The 18,217-nt window shown below is 34.2% G+C and overlaps 1 protein-coding gene across 3 annotated transcripts in view; it reads right to left on the bottom strand.

Annotated features, from left to right (window-relative positions):
• LOC137441799 (adhesion G protein-coupled receptor A3-like) overlaps nt 1-18,217 on the bottom strand; it is a 257,730-nt gene that overhangs the window by 100,261 nt on the left and 139,252 nt on the right. For 2 of the 3 annotated variants that reach the window (XM_068139605.1, XM_068139607.1), the window contains 4 exons: nt 15,669-15,867; nt 14,212-14,361; nt 10,708-10,869; nt 6,481-6,696 (listed from right to left, as the gene is read on the bottom strand). In XM_068139605.1, coding sequence (XP_067995706.1) covers nt 6,481-6,696; nt 10,708-10,869; nt 14,212-14,361; nt 15,669-15,867 — 727 coding nt within the window. The remainder of the gene's footprint in view (nt 1-6,480; nt 6,697-10,707; nt 10,870-14,211; nt 14,362-15,668; nt 15,868-18,217) is intronic. The other variant, XM_068139606.1, reaches the window with a different exon arrangement.

Genomic DNA, 18,217 nt, shown 5'->3' with positions numbered 1-18,217 from the left:
AATCACCTTCTCAATGAGATGGGCTCAAGAGATAGTATACACAGCTTCCTGAGATGCCCACCAGGACAGTAGTTATGATCTTTTACAACCTATTTTAAAAATGTAATGCATTATATACAGTCCACAGTGGCAAAATAAGAATAAAGATTTACACTCTCAGACAGATCTCCTACCACCACAAGTCTTCTCATGCAGTTTTCTTTGATTTTAAAAAAAACCAACAACCAAAACACCACCAAACAAATAAACAACTTACTCTTTCCTCTTCCCCCATCACCAGATCTGTAATGTCACTATAGTTCCTAACCACCACATAGAAAATCACACAAACTAATTCCACTACATCCATAAAGCCAAAAAGAATTAAACAAATGATTTGATACATAACCTCATATACTGCTGCATTTCCCCTAAGCATATCTGATCCTTAAAAGGACCTCCAGCCAACTCAGTCATTTTTGTAAGGAAAGAGACTGTACCTTTCAGTGGGCACCGTTATGCCACATGCAGTCTTTGGATCCTCCAAAAGGAACCTCCTCACCTCTGTTCCATTGGCCATTTCCCCCTGATTATCACATACAGCTAGTGACTGAAAAGCCAGGAAACAATTAGAGTTCCTAGAAAAATAACTCACATTCAGAAAAAAAAAAAATCCACCCACATAACCTTCTAATCATCAAAACAATCTGTTTTGGTGAACTCTTTGCCATCATCAAACTATGTGTGGCCCAACATAAGCCAACAAGAGTCAAACCATCTCTGGAAAAACAAAAATAACTTTTAAACACACTTCAACAGTTACTAAAATTGGAAATTGGAAGTGCTTTCTCTAGCAGCAGAAATAAGTAACAATCAATTAGCTAAACAACCATGCAGTGAAAAAGGTTCTGAGAAATTATTAATAGGATGTGGAAGTATGTTCTGTTAGATGGCATCAATCTTGTGCAGTGAAAATATATTAGGCATTAGAAAGAAGAATTTAGAAAAGAGCTGAAAACACTCATTTCCATATTCAAATATTCAGTTTTATAAGAAATTTAAACAGTTGATTATTAGTGCAGTAAGAAAATTAGCGGTGATTTATAATTCCTCAAACATCAATGCAGAACTTGGTATTTCACTAGTAGTCAGCATTCTGCTGTTTATTATTACCTTTGTACCATTAATGTAAAATATGTTCTAATAACTAAAGTACTGTGGTATTAACTGTTATACTGTCAAAGTGCTTTTGTTATGAGATTTATCTTTATTAGTGTACAAACTATTATTTAGCAGCAGAATGCACATGAGGGAGCCTGATAGTTTATAACAAGGAAACTAATCTTACAATGTCCTTTGGGAAATCCCAAAGAGAACTTCTTTTTCTGTAGCAAGTGCAATGGTGCAGAAAATCAGAACAGTCTTTTACCCAACTATTGTGGATGACAGAGTGATGCTATATCACTCAGATATATATCGACAGCAAACATAAAATCAATATGAGTTTTGTCTGTCAATAACAGAAGCTTGTTTTGCAAGAAGGAACGTGTGAGTTGAAATAATAGAATTTTGTATCACACACAAGTTTGCAATTTTCACCTTTCTTTTGTCCTTGTATTAATATTCTTCAAGCTATTCAAGTTTCTCTTTACTTCTTCATACACACGATAGAATTCCAAACTGTACATGGTATTAAAAAAGAAGCAGCGGTTAAATGACTTTAAGTTTTAGCCATAATATGTATTTCTGAAACATTAACACGATAAACATTCAAACTCAGAAAACATTTCCAGGAGGCTTATGTTATTTGCAGAATAAGCTTTTTTTTGTTTATCTGCTAAAACTGAAGTGGCAAAGTGCACAATGGAAACAAAAAAAAAGGATATGAGCTTGTAATTACACATCGTAAAGTTTATTCTAAGCACCTATGAAACAGAAAAAAGTGAGATAATAGTTTTTTCCTACTACAGAAGCCCTTCTGCATACTAACTGTATCTGACAGTTGTCACACAGGCACAAACAGTATTTTGGCATCGTTCCATTTTCTCTCCCTTTAGAAAAATCTGCAAGAGCAAGATAGCCATCCACACTATAGAAAACCGTGGAAGCATGTGCAGTGAAAAGAAGATATATTGAACATGGAATACCAAACTATAAATGTTGAAGATATCACAGTATTCATAGACATATAAAAGTATCATCTGAGAAGGAAGAGGAGCAAGTAGTATAAATATGTGAAGTGCCATTTGAGCAATCTGGAAGAAGAGAGAAGAGGGGCAGTTTGTCTTGTCTGATTTTGTAATGAAACCCATCTAATCAAATGAAAACCCAGATATTTCATTTTTGTCCAAAGCTAGAATTCAGTGTACAAACTGAACACACCTCCAAGCAAACTAACACCTGCACAAAAATACTAGTTTATATATCACACTGCTGTCAACTAAATTGATAGAAAATTCCTCCCTGACTTCTACTGTAATAGTTTAACTTAGCTTAAATTTTACTTTAAAACAAGGACTCAGTGGCTGTAATAGGAGAGATACTGAAAACTACTTTTCTGTACTTCTTGGATACTAGGTCAAAGAATGAAAGAGAAGTGTAAAAAAATCTTTTTTAAATAGAAAAAAAATAGTGAATGGAATTATTCAGATTATTGAATAGATACTATATCCCTGGTTAGATTCTAAATCAGACAACATATAATAAACTTCAAAAATCTACATCAGATAAGATATCCCTTTGTGACAGTACCGACAACCTACACATGGAGAAAGAAAAAACAGATGAGAGTGGAACTCTCCCCTCCACAACTGCCATTTAGGTTTTCAATTCTGTGCTTTATCTTGCCCCAAATACCTTGTCACTTGGTGAAAATCTTTGCATTAAGTACTTTTCTGCACTCCTGTTAAATTTTACATGCATTTGCTATTATTTATACATTATTTGTATGATGTGACAATCAACATTTATTTTATACTAGAAGAACACTTTCCTTCCAAACTGATTGTATGTCTTCCAGTATCTCAGACAAGAGTATTTCTAAAGTTGTGTAATGTCTTAAAGCGGTATAAGCAAGTAATCACAGGATTTTGACAAAGCACTTTAAAGGTTTTTTTCCATGGTTAGCATGTCTAGTATGAACCACAGTACCAATTTGACTTTTAACATTTTATGGCACAAACATCACCTGTAATACAACCTGACAAATCAAAAGGTCAGTCTGGCTCAGAGCATATGATAAACAAATAAAATCAAAAAGTTAAACAGAGTGCATGGAGAATATGGATTAAATGAGAGAACATAGATCACTGAAATTTTGGAACTTTATTTGATAATTCATTTGTGTCAGAAGAATAATTAAAGGAAGAAAAAGACTTATTATTTGAGAAGTGTTTCCAATGCAGCTGAAACTGTAAATTATTTTAATAAAACACTTTCCTTGAAGTCCAAGCATGACTACTGCAATCTACAAACCATTATTAATTACATACTTGATTGCGAAGTACAAGAGGTTTAAAAATTCATTTTATGTTAAAGTAATTTTTGTGAGTCAGAGGAAGTGTTAACTGTATAACAGATTATCTATGCACACTAGACAGAGTTTACAGGATGAGTCTGGGATAGAGATTAGATTCAAAGTATGTTTCGGGTCTAATATCAAATGGCAACCAGACACTGGATTCATACTGAATGGCAATGAAATTTTGTGCAACAGTGATAAACAACTATTTTCAACCTTTCAGATCAGTTATTTGCTACAGAGTCAGAATTAGATTTAAAGATACAAATTTGTGTTATCAAACTGCAGTAATATGTTGTCTTAGGGTATTTGGAAACACTGTTAGTACCTAAAGGACCTACCACATGTTTGAACAGTAAGTAGATACAGGTATATTTTAACAGTTATCTCCTAAAGGTCTCTGAACGGTGGATCTCTTTCAAAGCCATTTAAATTACTTAGTTTTCACAGTTTATTCATCTTTACTGGTTTTTAACTTATTTATTTACATTTTTAACATTTCTTCCTCTGTTGGAGGCTTTCTATCCCATGCCAACCAGACCAGTTTAAATTATGTACAGCCACTGACTAAATTTGTATCAGTTTTCTACCATTGCCACGAATTTCCACTATGGGTAGACTACAAAAATTTTCATCACACTATTAAGACAGTTTGTGGTCTTTTCAGTCTTCTGTCAAACTGCCCACAAATTGCTTCATTAGTATTCACTTAATTAGTGCAATTGTTTAGAAACAGATGAAGGGCATAAACATTTGTTTAAGCTTAGCAGGTAGATGATTTACAATATCATAGATTTGAAGAGGGACAGCCTTTTTAGAACAAAAATATTTAAACATTCTATTTTAATATGCCTTTTAAGAACAACTTTTCACATTTTTATTAGGACTAAATTGTATTTGTAATTTGTAGCTAGTGATTTTCATTATTTTTTTTTCTTTATGAGTAATCCTATGCTAAATAGAGGAAGATTCTAAGAATAATAATGTCAGCATGATGAAGTTCTAAAGAGTCATAATAACTATTACTTTAAAATATAGCGACTAAAACATAGGTAACTAAATTAAGCAACTCCCACCTCCATCACAAATTCTGTTTTCCTGATCTTTACATAGCACAGTCAAGTACTATGTCAAGTACAATGTTTACAATTTGCCTACACTGAGCAAATATAGAAATAATTTTGCTAACAGATAATGATAAAAAAATCCCATTTTCTACATGTCATTCTATTAAACAATGAAAAAATGCAACTCAATTCAGAATTAATTAAGGAGTGCTTAACTTGAAAGTTTTGGAGAACAACAACAAATTAAAACATCTTGGTTTTCAGCATGAAGTTAAAGGAATTCATTCAGTCTGTTTATTCATATTACATTTAAAACCTGAGTATGTCTTCGTATTAAAACCTAAAGACATGAATCTAATGTTTAGCTGAACCTATAATCTCCCGTATTGTGCTGTTGTAACATTTACAAATTCATATGCAAGCGATAACTACCGACCCACCCAATAAAGTCACTTTTGTCAGGACATACAACCCATACTTCAAAATTGATATGCACAGCAGTAAGTTTACTTCCTTCAAGATTCTTTCTTTGTGTAGTCAGAGTTTCTCTGTATAAATTCAGCTAGGTTCAAAATATATTATGAAAGATTTTACTGTAATCTTTACATTGTGACATTCTGCCAACACTTTAGAAAGAGGCTTCAGATATTCAAACTGGCTATTTGATGCATGCATGCCAGTGGGAGAGATGAGAAATTGGCATTCACGGTAGAATTCTTTGTAACAGGAGAGAGACACCAGTGCTTGACCATCAAACTTTCAGGACACTGATTTACTAGAAATGTTGATACTGTTTCTGAAGGAATACAAAATAAATCCATAAAGCTGATAAAGAAAACTTTTAAATTAATGTAATCTCTTGTATATTTCCATAATGGTAATACCCTCCCACACACTGTAGAGTGTTACTGCTTCTTGCAAAAATCTTGTCTCTTTTAGATCTCTGACATTTGGTTTTCTTCTTACGGATGTCAAACTTTTCAGAGACAATTTTCTCTTACCCATAGCCAGATATGTTAACAGTGTTCACAGAAGAAATTAACTCAAATGCAGAAAGTAAATTTAACCTATTCTTCCATTATTAAGATGACTTCTTTTTAACCAGAAGATCCTGAGAGAATAAACTACCTTATCCCTGTGTAGTTCATACGGAAGATTAAAATGCACCAAAGAGAAAATAACTTCAATCAAAACACTTTCAAAGTTCAATGAACTAGTAATATTGTCAGGAAAAGTATCATTTTGTCATACTAAGTAGTTCAAGAAATAAGCCTATTAAACTGAGATTCAGCTCAAGGATAACAAAAATTCAACTCTGCAATACTAAAATTTAATAACATGCTCAGCCAAATGCAAAATTCCATTTCCTGCTAGATCAAAATTTAATTGTTCCACTTTATTATTTGATAATAACAGCGCATTCTATTAAAAGGCTTATTTATTATTGTTGTTCTTCAGTTACTACTCAAAAACTCCAGTGTAGCACTCTCTGTATAAAGTTCAGAAGTTAGAGAATGTAAGATTCTTTAGTGGATGTAAAGGTAATTTCCCTTAAAAAATTACAGTTTTGCAATATAAAATTTCCTGAGAGCACCTCACTAAGATAAACATTTCCAAAGTACTTTAAGGAGACTGCTTACACATAGAAAGGTTCACAGAACTGGATCCAGAGACATGAACAAGACATTAACCCATTTCTTTTTGCACACTTCATTTCTGCATTTTGTCTAATTAAGTTATCAGAATATCTCTTAGCACAACACATTATGCTAAACCTAGCAGTTTAAGGCCACTTACATGCTGAGATTATTAACCAGCTTACATTGCTAACATTTTCCACATCAGAATTCTGCTTAAAGCTACTACAGAAAACAGACTGAAATAGGTGTTACAATCACAATTGTACTGACTTACCCTGGTAGAAGAATTCACCAAGGAACCATTCAGATTTCCAGTGTTGCACTTGAAATTTAAATGTTGATCAGGATGACGATTTGCTTCCCAGCTTCCCAGATCATGCACCACTGACTTGTCAGAATTTGCAGATATTTTCTGAAAGGCAGTGCAAGTCATTCCTGTGAAACTAGATGGCTTGATCATAAAGGCCTCCAGAGCTATATTGTGAGATACCTGTGAAAACATTGTGAAGGAGATATGTTGCTAATTCATTAAGCATCACTGCATTGACTGTATATACTTTACAAAGTCTTGTGCATGCACAAACTGCCATACATATTCATAGGGTAAAAAAGAAAACATAACATAAAACATAACATAAAAACTGGTCTACAATTCCACAATGGCATAGTGGGTTTACTTGAATCTTCTTTAGGAATATATCTGTTTATATCAGTTATTATTATGTGATTTGCAATCATGTAATTATCAGCTTTAATGAAATGGATCTTTATTTAAAGTAATATAGTTTTAAAGTGAATTAGCAATGGCACTCATGGAAACTATTAAAAACATTAACAAGGATGTGTGTAGAAAGTTCCATCTAAACATGAGGAAAAACTTCTTTACTTTGAGGGTGCCAGAGCAGTGGAACAAGCTGGCCATATAGATGGTGGAGTCTCCATATCTGGAGTCATCCAAAACCTGCCTGGATGCATTCCCACACAACCTGCTCTAGATGCACCTGTTCTGGCAGGGGGACTGGACTAGATAATCTTCAGAGTTTCCTTCCAACACCTAACATTCTCTTCTTCCATGATTCTGTGCTTTGTACTTCAGAAATAAAACAGCTTCTTAGCTATTTGGTGGATGGATTGTTTTTTACAGATCTTGTTCCATTAGAATATGAACATGACTATACGCCTACACTGAGTAAGGTGACATGTCTAGATGGAAATTGTGGCACCGTGCAGAGCTACACATCTCTATCCTTAAACTAGTGCATTCATTTCAGAACAGTATTGTGCATGAGATAAATAGCTCATGTTATAGTCAGATTAACTAGTTTAGACTGGCACCACATTGATTGGGGTATGTGGTTTCTGCTTCCAAGCATAGATCATTCAACGAGTATGTATATTTTGCACATTGATTGCAATATAATGATACCAGAATTAAACCACAAACTGGCAAGTTTATCAGAATGATAAATTTACAAATGAGGCAAATGTGTACAAAATTGGTGTGAAACTTGAAGTATCTAACTGACAAGAAATTATTTCACTGAAGAAAATTACATTAATTGCCAGTATTAAATGACTCTAAAGAAAACATTTAGCAAAGCATGAGACAGTGCATGATTTGGCTGGTCCTTCCTTGAACTTAAGAAATTATTTTTAACTGCTCCTTCTACAGTCACTGATGATTCTGCATATGCTCAAAATTAAAGTACTGAAGTCTGGCTAAGAAATATATTTTATTTTTCATCAAAATTACACAAAATGCAGAAGCTTTCAGTATAGGATTTTTATATAAAAGTTATTTTATATATATATATAACTTTTGAAGTAGAAGTACTCTAAAGATTCTTTTAAGTTGTTTCAAAAATCTTGTGGATTAAATCTCCACCTCTTCTGTCCTTCCTTGAAGGTGATTTTTTTCCTATGCTTCAATAAAAATGCCAAATATAATTAAGAATCAAATAACTTTTGTATCAAAAATCCAGTGGGTATTTATCAGAAAGTCCTAAAACTTGAAACTAGGTTTATCTGGGTAATTTTTGTAGAATCTGTAGATATCCTTGAAAGGGTATCTACAATCCTCACTATCAGTACAGATTAGGGGATGGGATGAGGTGATAGAAAGCAGCCCTGTGGAAAAGGGCCTTGGGGATGCAAATGGATGAGAAGCTGGACATGAGCAGGCAGTGTGCACTTGCAGCCTTGAGGGCAAATCACATCCTGGGCTGCATTAAAAGATGCACTGCCAGCAGATCCAGAGAGGTGATTCTGCCACATTACTCTGCTCTGGTCAGACCCCACCTGGAGTACTGTGTCCAGTTCTGGAGCCCTCAAATATAGGAAGGACATGGACCTGATGGACTGGGTCCAGAGGAGGGCCATGCAAATGATCAGGGGGTTGGAGCTGGGGTTGTTCAGCCTGGAGAAGGCAAGGCTCTGAGGAGACCTAATTGCAGCCTTCCAATACTTGAAAGGGGCCTACAAGAAGGATAGAGAGAGACTGTTTACAAAGGCCAGTTCCCTTCCTGGCTTCATGACTGCCACTGAGGATATGGCCCTGGGCTGAGGCTGTCCCCACATGCCCCCAGTCTGCCCTGCTCCCTGGTTAGGGGGGCCCTGGCGAGTATCCTGACAAGAACATTTTGTTTATGTGACTTCTCTAAGATTTTAAATACCATACAACAGAATAACTTCATCATTGTTTTACTGCTACACAATTATTTAAGAAAATTTTTAAAAATTATATATATATATACACACACACACACAACTTTCAAATACTAGATTATTTCATATGTGTGTGTGTGTGTGTATATATATATATATAATTTTTAAAAATTTTCTTACTCTTAGAGAAGTCACAGGAAACAAAGCTGGCCATCCTTCTTGCAGAGTGCTTTGTATGGCATTTGACAGCAAGGGAAACTTTAGAAAATCTAAACCAAGGTATCCATCCTGGTGTTTTTGTGACCCTGAGATCAATCTCATGAAACTGGAAAAAAAACACAGTTTTGTCCTCCAAAAATAATACAGGAGTAACAGTAATGACTCCCATGTAGCTTTTCAGCGTACGTGGGACACAGTTGTACACATTATGTAAGTGATACACTTTAATGAGGTTCCTTTTCTTTGGGAATTATAAGCTAGCAGATACCTAAGATTTGGGGGCTTTGTTTCCTGTTGACTAAAATAAAGAAAGCAGATCCAATTTTCTGGCTGGCCTCCCACATGAACAGAAGTGTTTGGTATTGCATGATATGATACCAGAGAAACTCCACAGCTTTGTTTATTAACAAATTGTACTCGACAGTAAACTAATTCTCCTACAGAAAAAGATAAGAAGCAAAATGATAAAGCATAGCAAAAAGGTTAGTGACACAGCTCTACATTTGAGGACACAGAATTACTGTTTACAGCAATGTCAACAGCTTCCTGAAGCACTGATGAGGAAAGAAAAAGACCTTTGGCACTTGACATTTAAAAAAAAATATCTAAGCATAAAGCAACAGAGCCTTCCTAGCTGTCACACTGCAAATACTTGTAAAAGGCAGATTATTGACATTATGTATTTCATATAAATATTTTTAGTAAATTTTCATAAATGGGAACTAAATACAAAATCTCCTTTTGAAAACTGTCCAATCTATTTCTGTCTTTGTTTGAAAGACTGCTTTTCTAAAAATATAGGGTGAAGGAACTGCAGCCATCATGCTGTTTGGCTCAGACTATAATTCAGCTCAGTCTACAATTCTTTTTTCCTTTATTTTTTTTTTTTTTAAACTTTTGCACCTTATTGCTGTAATTGAAACTAACACTGAACTCCCTTTCAAACAGCGCATTCATGTAAATGCAGTTGACAACTGAGAAAATAATAATGGTTATTAAAATCACTCAAGAAAGTTAACCAAGCCAAGGAGCAGTAAGGCTTACAAATGTTGATCCAAAATTCTAAATGGGTAAGTTTCAAGCTTTTTTAATTTGGATAAAGTTCTGCTATTTAAATGTTGAAACTGGCAAAAAGTTTCTCAGTGTCCACAAGACAACAGCTCAGTATCCAAGTGACAAATTCATGTAGGTGGAGGCCAAGGTATAAGCACAATTATTTCATACCACAAATTAATAGTCTTTATGACAAGATCCTTTTCTAAATATTTTAAGTATTGTACAAAACCTTCTCTGAAAGACATATTAAAATCTTCACACAAAAAGGGAGCATGTCTTTTCTCACTAAAAATTTCACTCTACTTGGACTTTGCAAAATAAACCCCACATACTATAGTGGCAAGAAGAAGAGGAACAGAGTGACTAATAAGAACACTAGAAAGAGAGTATTGTGAACAGTCTATTGTAAGAATAAGCATAATAAATCAAAGTCAAGAAAAAACACTTCTTAATACCATGAGCAATACTAAAAATAATATTTTGGTCTTTCAGGTAGAATTATGAAGAAAAATGACATTTAAAAAATAAATTCTGATAAAAAGCTTTGAATGTTATAAAATACCTTTGATATAACTTGAATATTGCTGGTCAGTATTTGACTCGCAATGTGTTCCACACATCGTACAATCCTGGTGCAGGCCTTGTCTTCCTTTTGAGCCATCCACAACACATGATCATCAACCAACATTATATTGCTGGCAATTTCAATAAGGGCATCTCCAATCTGAAACAGGGGAGAAAACAACCCAAAAGCAGACATGTTGCTGTCTGGCAAGCTCACATAAATAGGAAAAGAGTAGAGGTGAACCATCATTCAAAGACTGAAAAAGAAAGTCCATGAAAAGAAAATAAACTGACTGCAAGGAAAAGATTTTTTTATTCTTAATTTTAGAGTTTGTATTCCAGATACACCACAAAGATCGAGGCTCTCACTGGGCAATAAACAGAATCCCAGAATTCTTCACTCTCTTTCTTAAATAAATTAAAATTGACTATGCCCCTCTCTAAAGAACAGCTTCGTATTTAATCAAAGGACCTCTGGGGGGAAAAAAGCAACAAACAACAAACCACAAATGTGAACTATAACTCAGGTGCTGATACAAACCTTTACCATCTCATTGGCTATACAGAAAGCGTGGGCTTGTAATTTTGAATGTTTTCATTCACTCCTATGGCTAACCCAAAGCAATAAATCTTTGTATTGTGAGGTGACATTTTGCAGATATCAGTAAATATGACTGTGTGTTTCAATTTTTTATCAGTATATTACATTTAGAAAGAATAAATATCACTGTGAATATTTGTCAAGTCCAAGTGAAAGTATTTACGTTTTAAAATTTTAAAATTTAATTTGAGTGACATTTCAAAACTAATTCTAGCACATTACCATTAGTAAGCTAAAGATATGCCAAAAATATACAAGGTTGTCACAAGTGAACCTGTGTAAAAAGGTATATAGAAGAGAAAACTGACAGAGAAATATAGCTAAAAGAAAAGTTCAAGAGGCTAAAATGTCAAACTAATAGAAACAGAAAAATAAGACAAATACACAGATAACGCAGTGGGATGGGAAGAAGAAACTCAGCAATGCTGAAAAAGGTATAAAGAATGACTGAGGTTATGAAATTGGCTATTTCTGCATTTTCAATCTAAAAATACATAAATTTGTCATGCACTGCAAGGGACAGAAATAATGAGACTATATGTGAAACTTTATGTGACTTCTTGAACTACTTCACATATTTTTAAGAGTATAATTACTATATAATGCTAGAGGGCTTCTGAGAATGTGATAGGCAGATTTATTGATACAATGAATAATAAAAAGATGCACTAAGAGACTGCAGTGATTTATGAGAAACAATTAAAGCATACACCAATCAGCTAAGCAGTGACCTACTGAGGGTGGAATGATAGTCTACAAATACACGCAAGGAGAGAAATAAGAAAAGGATGTAATTTATATCATAATTAAGTGTGTTAATGAAGAGTAAAGTCATGGCAGAAAAAAAAATTTAGGCTAATACATGCACATCATTCTTGCAAAAATTACAGTACATTGCAAATGCATCCTGGCACAGCTGTTGAAGCTCTCATTGGAGAGATGGACCACCAGATGGGTCAACATACCACTAACTTATGTGGAAATGAGTATTCCTGTGATAACTGGGAGAGGCACTCCCCAGAGACAATGTACAAAAACTGTGCACCAGAAGAAAATATTTCACAATGAGAGTAAGTTAGATATTGGAATACTCTCCCAAGGGAAGTAGTGGATTCCCCTGTGTTGGACAGTTCTAAGACACAACTTGACAGAGAGTGGGCCATCTCACTTAAATGATACTATTACCTAGAAAGGTTGGACCCTCCTTAGGGTCCCTTCCTACCTGGCATTCAGTGATTCTGTACTAGTTTACTAAAATGTTTTTTCTATTATTTTGATAAATCATAGAAAACCTCTGTGTAGGTATTTTCATTCTAATGGTCCAACACAAAACATTGATGGATTAACTACATTTGAAATGCTTTCATATTACTTTTATAAAATTATTTGGAAGTCAAAAACTTACCAAAAAAAAAATTAATCAAGGTTTGGGTTGTACTGATACTTAAAACAAACAAAAAACCCCACAACATTTAAAAAAAATCCTTTAAAACCTGGAGTAGATGACCTCCAACCCCTACCCCTAATTATTTTATTTAACTGTAATTTCAGCTGCTAGCCAATTCCATAATATACCTTTGCTCATATATTGTTCTGTATTAAGTATAATTCAATCCTATTTATAATTACACTAGTGCAGCCTCACATGTGTAACTGCTGACACTTTTAACTTCACATGTATTTTTGTACCATCTGAGTGAGAGCTAAGAAAGAGGTGTTATTAAAGAGCTTAGTGAATGAGGAACCTACTTAGTGAACTTGAGAGAGACAAAAAAAAATATACAGTTTAAGACAGAAGGAAACAGAGACAAATTAGATTAAATGCTTTAAATTACGAAAACAATAAGGTATTACAAAGAGATGTAGAGATAAGTGGTGGAGATATAGATGTTCCGCTACCAAAACCCAGAAACTGAAACCAGTTTAAAAGGTAGAAGAAATCAGTAAGAAGATTAGGATGGTGTTTAGTTTTAATGGATAATGCATCAGCTGCTAGAAAAACAGAGGTATTATGGTAAATCCAACTGTTTCTTTTGAATGGTAAATTTTTGTTTTGTCAGAAAGCAGTAAGATCTTATCTGAATTTTAAGCTGAAACACAGTCATAGCTTTGAAACACAATTCTTGGAGAGCACTCTAAGCCTGGCATATAATGATGAAGTTGAAGTTGGAGGCTTTCTCAGATTGGCACTAAAATGGTAACTGTTACAATCCCCAGAGCCAGAATGGAACAAACATTGCCAAAACCTCAAAACCCCAAATATTTTAACTATAGCTATCATTTGTACAAAATTACAGGTTATGGAATCTTTATCCAAGCAGTTACTCTGAAAATTAACAGTAAAAACTATGACAAATATTGCTGTCCTCTATAAAAAACTCTTTTTCCCATAGAGTTTGCATAAGTCTCTTATTAGATTTCCTTGTAAAAATGCCATACACTCTGCTAAAATATTCTGTAGGAAGTTGCACTTAAAGACACATGATTTTCTCTTCACATGAAGTGATACATGCTTTTAAAACTCAGTGAAAACCTCCCCATGAAATGGGAGAAAGTGAACAAAGCATGTGTAATTCCAGTGGCCAGAGAGAGAGGCACCTTGAGGTCATTATAATATGTTAGACATGCTAGAAATTAGAATGAGAATTAAAGAAGCAGCTTATTGAAAAGGCATTTTTATTCCTAAGCAGCAACATCTTTATCAGTCAGATAAGACAGCTTAGTTGTCCTTTTTGGCCTAAAAATACCATATCACAGTATGTGTTGAACATTTGCAATCAGAACACCATCAATCAATTTTAGAAGCTACTCTTTAGCACATGCCTGTATATATTAAGAACAGGGCCATGTGTGAAGGCTTCTAAGTGATACTACTTCTACAGTACAGAGAAGATATCTTACGTCTTCAACTTCATCCACGAAGACAATTAACTTTTCCATTATGTAAGCCAAATATATTACATCCATTTTATCTGCAAAGCGGGAAGCACCTCTTGTGTAGGCCGTCAGCTGGCGGGAAAATTCAAGCACGGTTGTCAAATTGATGTGCATCTGAAAGTATATCAGAACTGTTAGGTGCAATACATCAGGTAGCTTCATTCTCATTCAAAAGTGCAGATGACATCTATCCGTGCAATGCTTCCTATAATTTCACATGGATTTATATGATATGCATCAGTAGTACCATGCACATAAATTTCAGGGGCATACGAACGTATCATCAAGATTGGGTCCTAGATTTCATTACTGTTATTTGAAAACACTACAGCAGGACAAAAAATTTTGTAGGTTTTTGTCTACTTCTACTTTTTCTAGACTGCAGCTACAGGTTCATGTAAGATGACACCAAGCTACTAACCTTGCTTTGCCCATATCTTTAGATCATCATGACAAAAACAAGCGATGGTTCATATATAGAGCAGCGCACAGTGGGAAAAGAAGTGACAATGGTAGCAAGTTGGAAGAAGAGGAGTTTGGACTGGTTATGAAGAAAATCTTTTCTGCCATGAGGATAGTCAGGCATTTGAACAGGTTACAACCAGAGGTTGTGCAGCCTCCACCCTCAGAGGTTTTAAAAAACAGAGTGGTTAATACCCTGAAAAACCTGGCATAACCTCCTTGCTTACAGGAGAATGGACAGGGTTCTAGACACCTTTCCAATTATTTTCTTATCCTGTAATTGCACTTGTTTTCTTAATATAGTAATTATTTATGTTTAAGTATAAACATATCTAAAAACAAACTTCTTGTCATGTTATCTAGCACTACTGATTAAGAAGACATGCTCATGGAAACTGAAAGTTAGGTAAGTCGGCAAGGTAGTTACAGGTACGTCATCCTCCATACTGTTCCCTGTTATGCTCTCCTTTTTTCCCCATTTATTTATACACATTTACTTTTTTTTCTCTCCTTCTCTCTTTTGTGTGTATAATACATAAGAAACCATTTAAGTACTGCTTTTGTAGAAGATATCAAAATAACATTCTAAAGTAGGCTTCAATTCCACATCTCTTATTAATACAGTATGGACAATGGCCATGAGGAAAGGCACTTCAGCTGACAAAGCTCTGATATGGGACTTCAAAAGAAATTAATGTCTTTCTGGTAAAAATGCATGAGGGGAAGAGAAAGAAGGAACTGAAGTGAAGCCATTAGGGCTTGTCAATGTTTCTAATGGTCACCTAGACTCCAGGCACGGGGCGGGGGAGGCAATAAATTCTGTGCACTTCTTCCTTCCACAGCTTCAATTACCAAACAAATACTTTGTCTTTCAAGTAAAACATTTTGTTAGAAGTCTAGGTGTTCCAAACTCATGGCACCACAGATAAAAAGGGAAGTCCTGAATTTCATGGCATTACCTGACTAAAAGCGTGAAGAACTTGAGTTACTTCTTGTGAATAAGGACATTGAGAATAGTTTTCTTCATCCCAGCGTCCAGTTCGATTACATTTACGCCATGCCTTAGATTCTTCTGCACCATTGTGAAAGGCAAAGGAGTTAAATGAATATTGGAGACAGGGATGATAAGCAGTTATTCCAGCCAAAGTTTTAGGCCATCTATGAACAAAATTGCAATAGAAAATTACAACATGAAACTCCTTATTTAAAGACAACTTACAATATGGCAACAATAAACAGAATAGATGAGGGGGAAACCCCACTATTTTAAATTTTATCTCATTATGCTCTGTAATGAATTACTTTATTTCCTTGGAATATGTCAAAATTATAAAAGTTCAGGTCTGGCTGATCAGATATTAATTCCACATTAATTCCAGAAAGAGGTTTGGTGTTAAGAAAAAAAAAATATGGATGGTATTTCCCCTGCATTTATCTTTGCAAACTGCAAAAAGTAGAGTAGTAAATCCACAAAGCAAAAAAATCCAAGCCCTATTACTAAATGCTGTAAAAGGTAAATGCTTAAAATGTACCTGACAATCTTTGCTTTGCATTTTGACCCAACACTGCTAAGCCCTCTCTGCCATCAAGTCCTGAAAAGCAAAAATCTCTGAATGTATCAGAAACCAAAGAACAAGACCTCAGCAGAGATTATATCTTATGGAGAAGGAAGGAGGTAGCCCTCAAAAAATAACTACTTAGGTTATAATAACTTTATTTCTAATAATAAAAACCATAATTTTTTCAGTGCAATTGCAAAAGACGCTTTGAGAATGAATTATAAATCAGGAGCAGCAAGATTTTTTTTTAGTTCATGGATCTATTACACAATTTTATTTTTTCTTTTGGCACATCTGTACTCTCTAGGATGGCACAACTGGGATCTGTTCCTTTTTGTAATCCATTGTCATGTACGGACATAGAAGGATCAGGTAATTGGGAGCAATCAAAGAAAAGCAGAAACATATCATTAGCAAGTCAGCACGTCTGGAGAGGATATGGTTGTTCAATTGCATTGATGTAATGAATTAAGCCAATCAATCATAAAAATACTGTGCTTGCCAGTGAAGTTACCTACTGGCAATCAAGTTTTGCTGAAATATACATATTAGCCCCTCTTAGTTATACAATGTAGCTCCATTTGGATGTTGTTACATGACATATTGATGGGTTTGAGGCTACGTTAAGGGTTCTTTATTTCAAACAAATAAAGGGCAAAAAGAAAAAATACTTTTTTTATGTCATAGCTGTCACTGAGACAATTAAATTTGTGATATAAAAACAGTTGATACAAAATGGACCATAAAAAGGAGCTTCACAAAAAAATCTAATTTGGACAGTAGTATGTTCTCCTTTTGCCTCTGGGATGAAATATTATTTTAGCAAAACATCTGCATTAATGCAATTGGGACACACTGAGTAGCATCTTATCTGAAAGGTAAAAAACTAAAATGATAATTCTGAAACTAATATTAGCACAGGTAGCAAAATCTGGCCTTTTTGAATAGGAATGTAGGACATAACATTATCATTTGTGTTTCAGGATGATCTTAGAGAGAGTTGGAAAAGAAACAGACAAAAAAAAAAAAAAAAGCAAAACAGGGCCATGAAAGGAAAAAAAAAAGAAATAGTAAATAAGGTCTGTTCCTTCTGATTTACAACATCCAATTCTTACTACATTCATGCAATGATAAACACCGCCTAGGGTAGTCAAATGAAAGAACCACAGTTACCTAAGAGTTGATTTTTCTCCTTTCTTTTTTTCCCCTAATAAAGGAACTATTTTTTCTAGCTTTGATTTATGGTCCAACTCTTTCTACTTACATACTTGCCATATTACCAAAACTTCAAAGAGCTTTGTAAGAAAAATTACTGACGTGATGGCTGCATCTCTGAGGATAAATCTAATGCTGAGTTTGAGTCTGACAAATTCTCTATAATTTTAAATTCATTCCCTCAAAGGCCAAAGAACCTGTGGACTCAGCAGCCTTTTGATATAAATTTTAAAAATAAATTCATATGTATTCCTAGAAAGAGGATCAATAGGGAAAGAATGTGCACTCCTGCTCTTTTGATTTATATAAAATGACAAAAAATGCCCGTGGTGTTAGTTTGTGCAGTCTGTAGAATTTATAAATATTTATTTCTGAAGAAAAGGATGTCACTTTTGGGCAAGAACTCCAACTAACAGAAGCTGTTAGCAAAAAGATTCAGTAGGTATTATCTGATAGGAAGTATATGTCTTCTAAATTATCTAATTAAAACACATTTAAGCTTGTCTAGTATGAGAAAACACAATGGCAGCTTTTATGATCAAAGATCTCTAATGAACTTCAATCCATATATATCCAATCCATATACTAATCCATATATTAAATCCATATATTAAATAGAGATAGAAATACTAGAGATAGAAATACTTTATATTAAATAGAGATAGAAATACAAGTCTAGCAAATGTAGTATAGTTACTGTAACAGAGGTTAACTTTTAATAAAATATCTTCATA

This window comes from Melanerpes formicivorus, unplaced genomic scaffold (genome assembly GCF_026170545.1).
Source record: "Melanerpes formicivorus ecotype bairdi unplaced genomic scaffold, bMelFor1.0.p_v2 SCAF_6, whole genome shotgun sequence".
In the NCBI taxonomy this organism is placed as follows: domain Eukaryota; kingdom Metazoa; phylum Chordata; class Aves; order Piciformes; family Picidae; genus Melanerpes; species Melanerpes formicivorus.
This window is presented reverse-complemented; position numbering and strand designations above follow the sequence as displayed.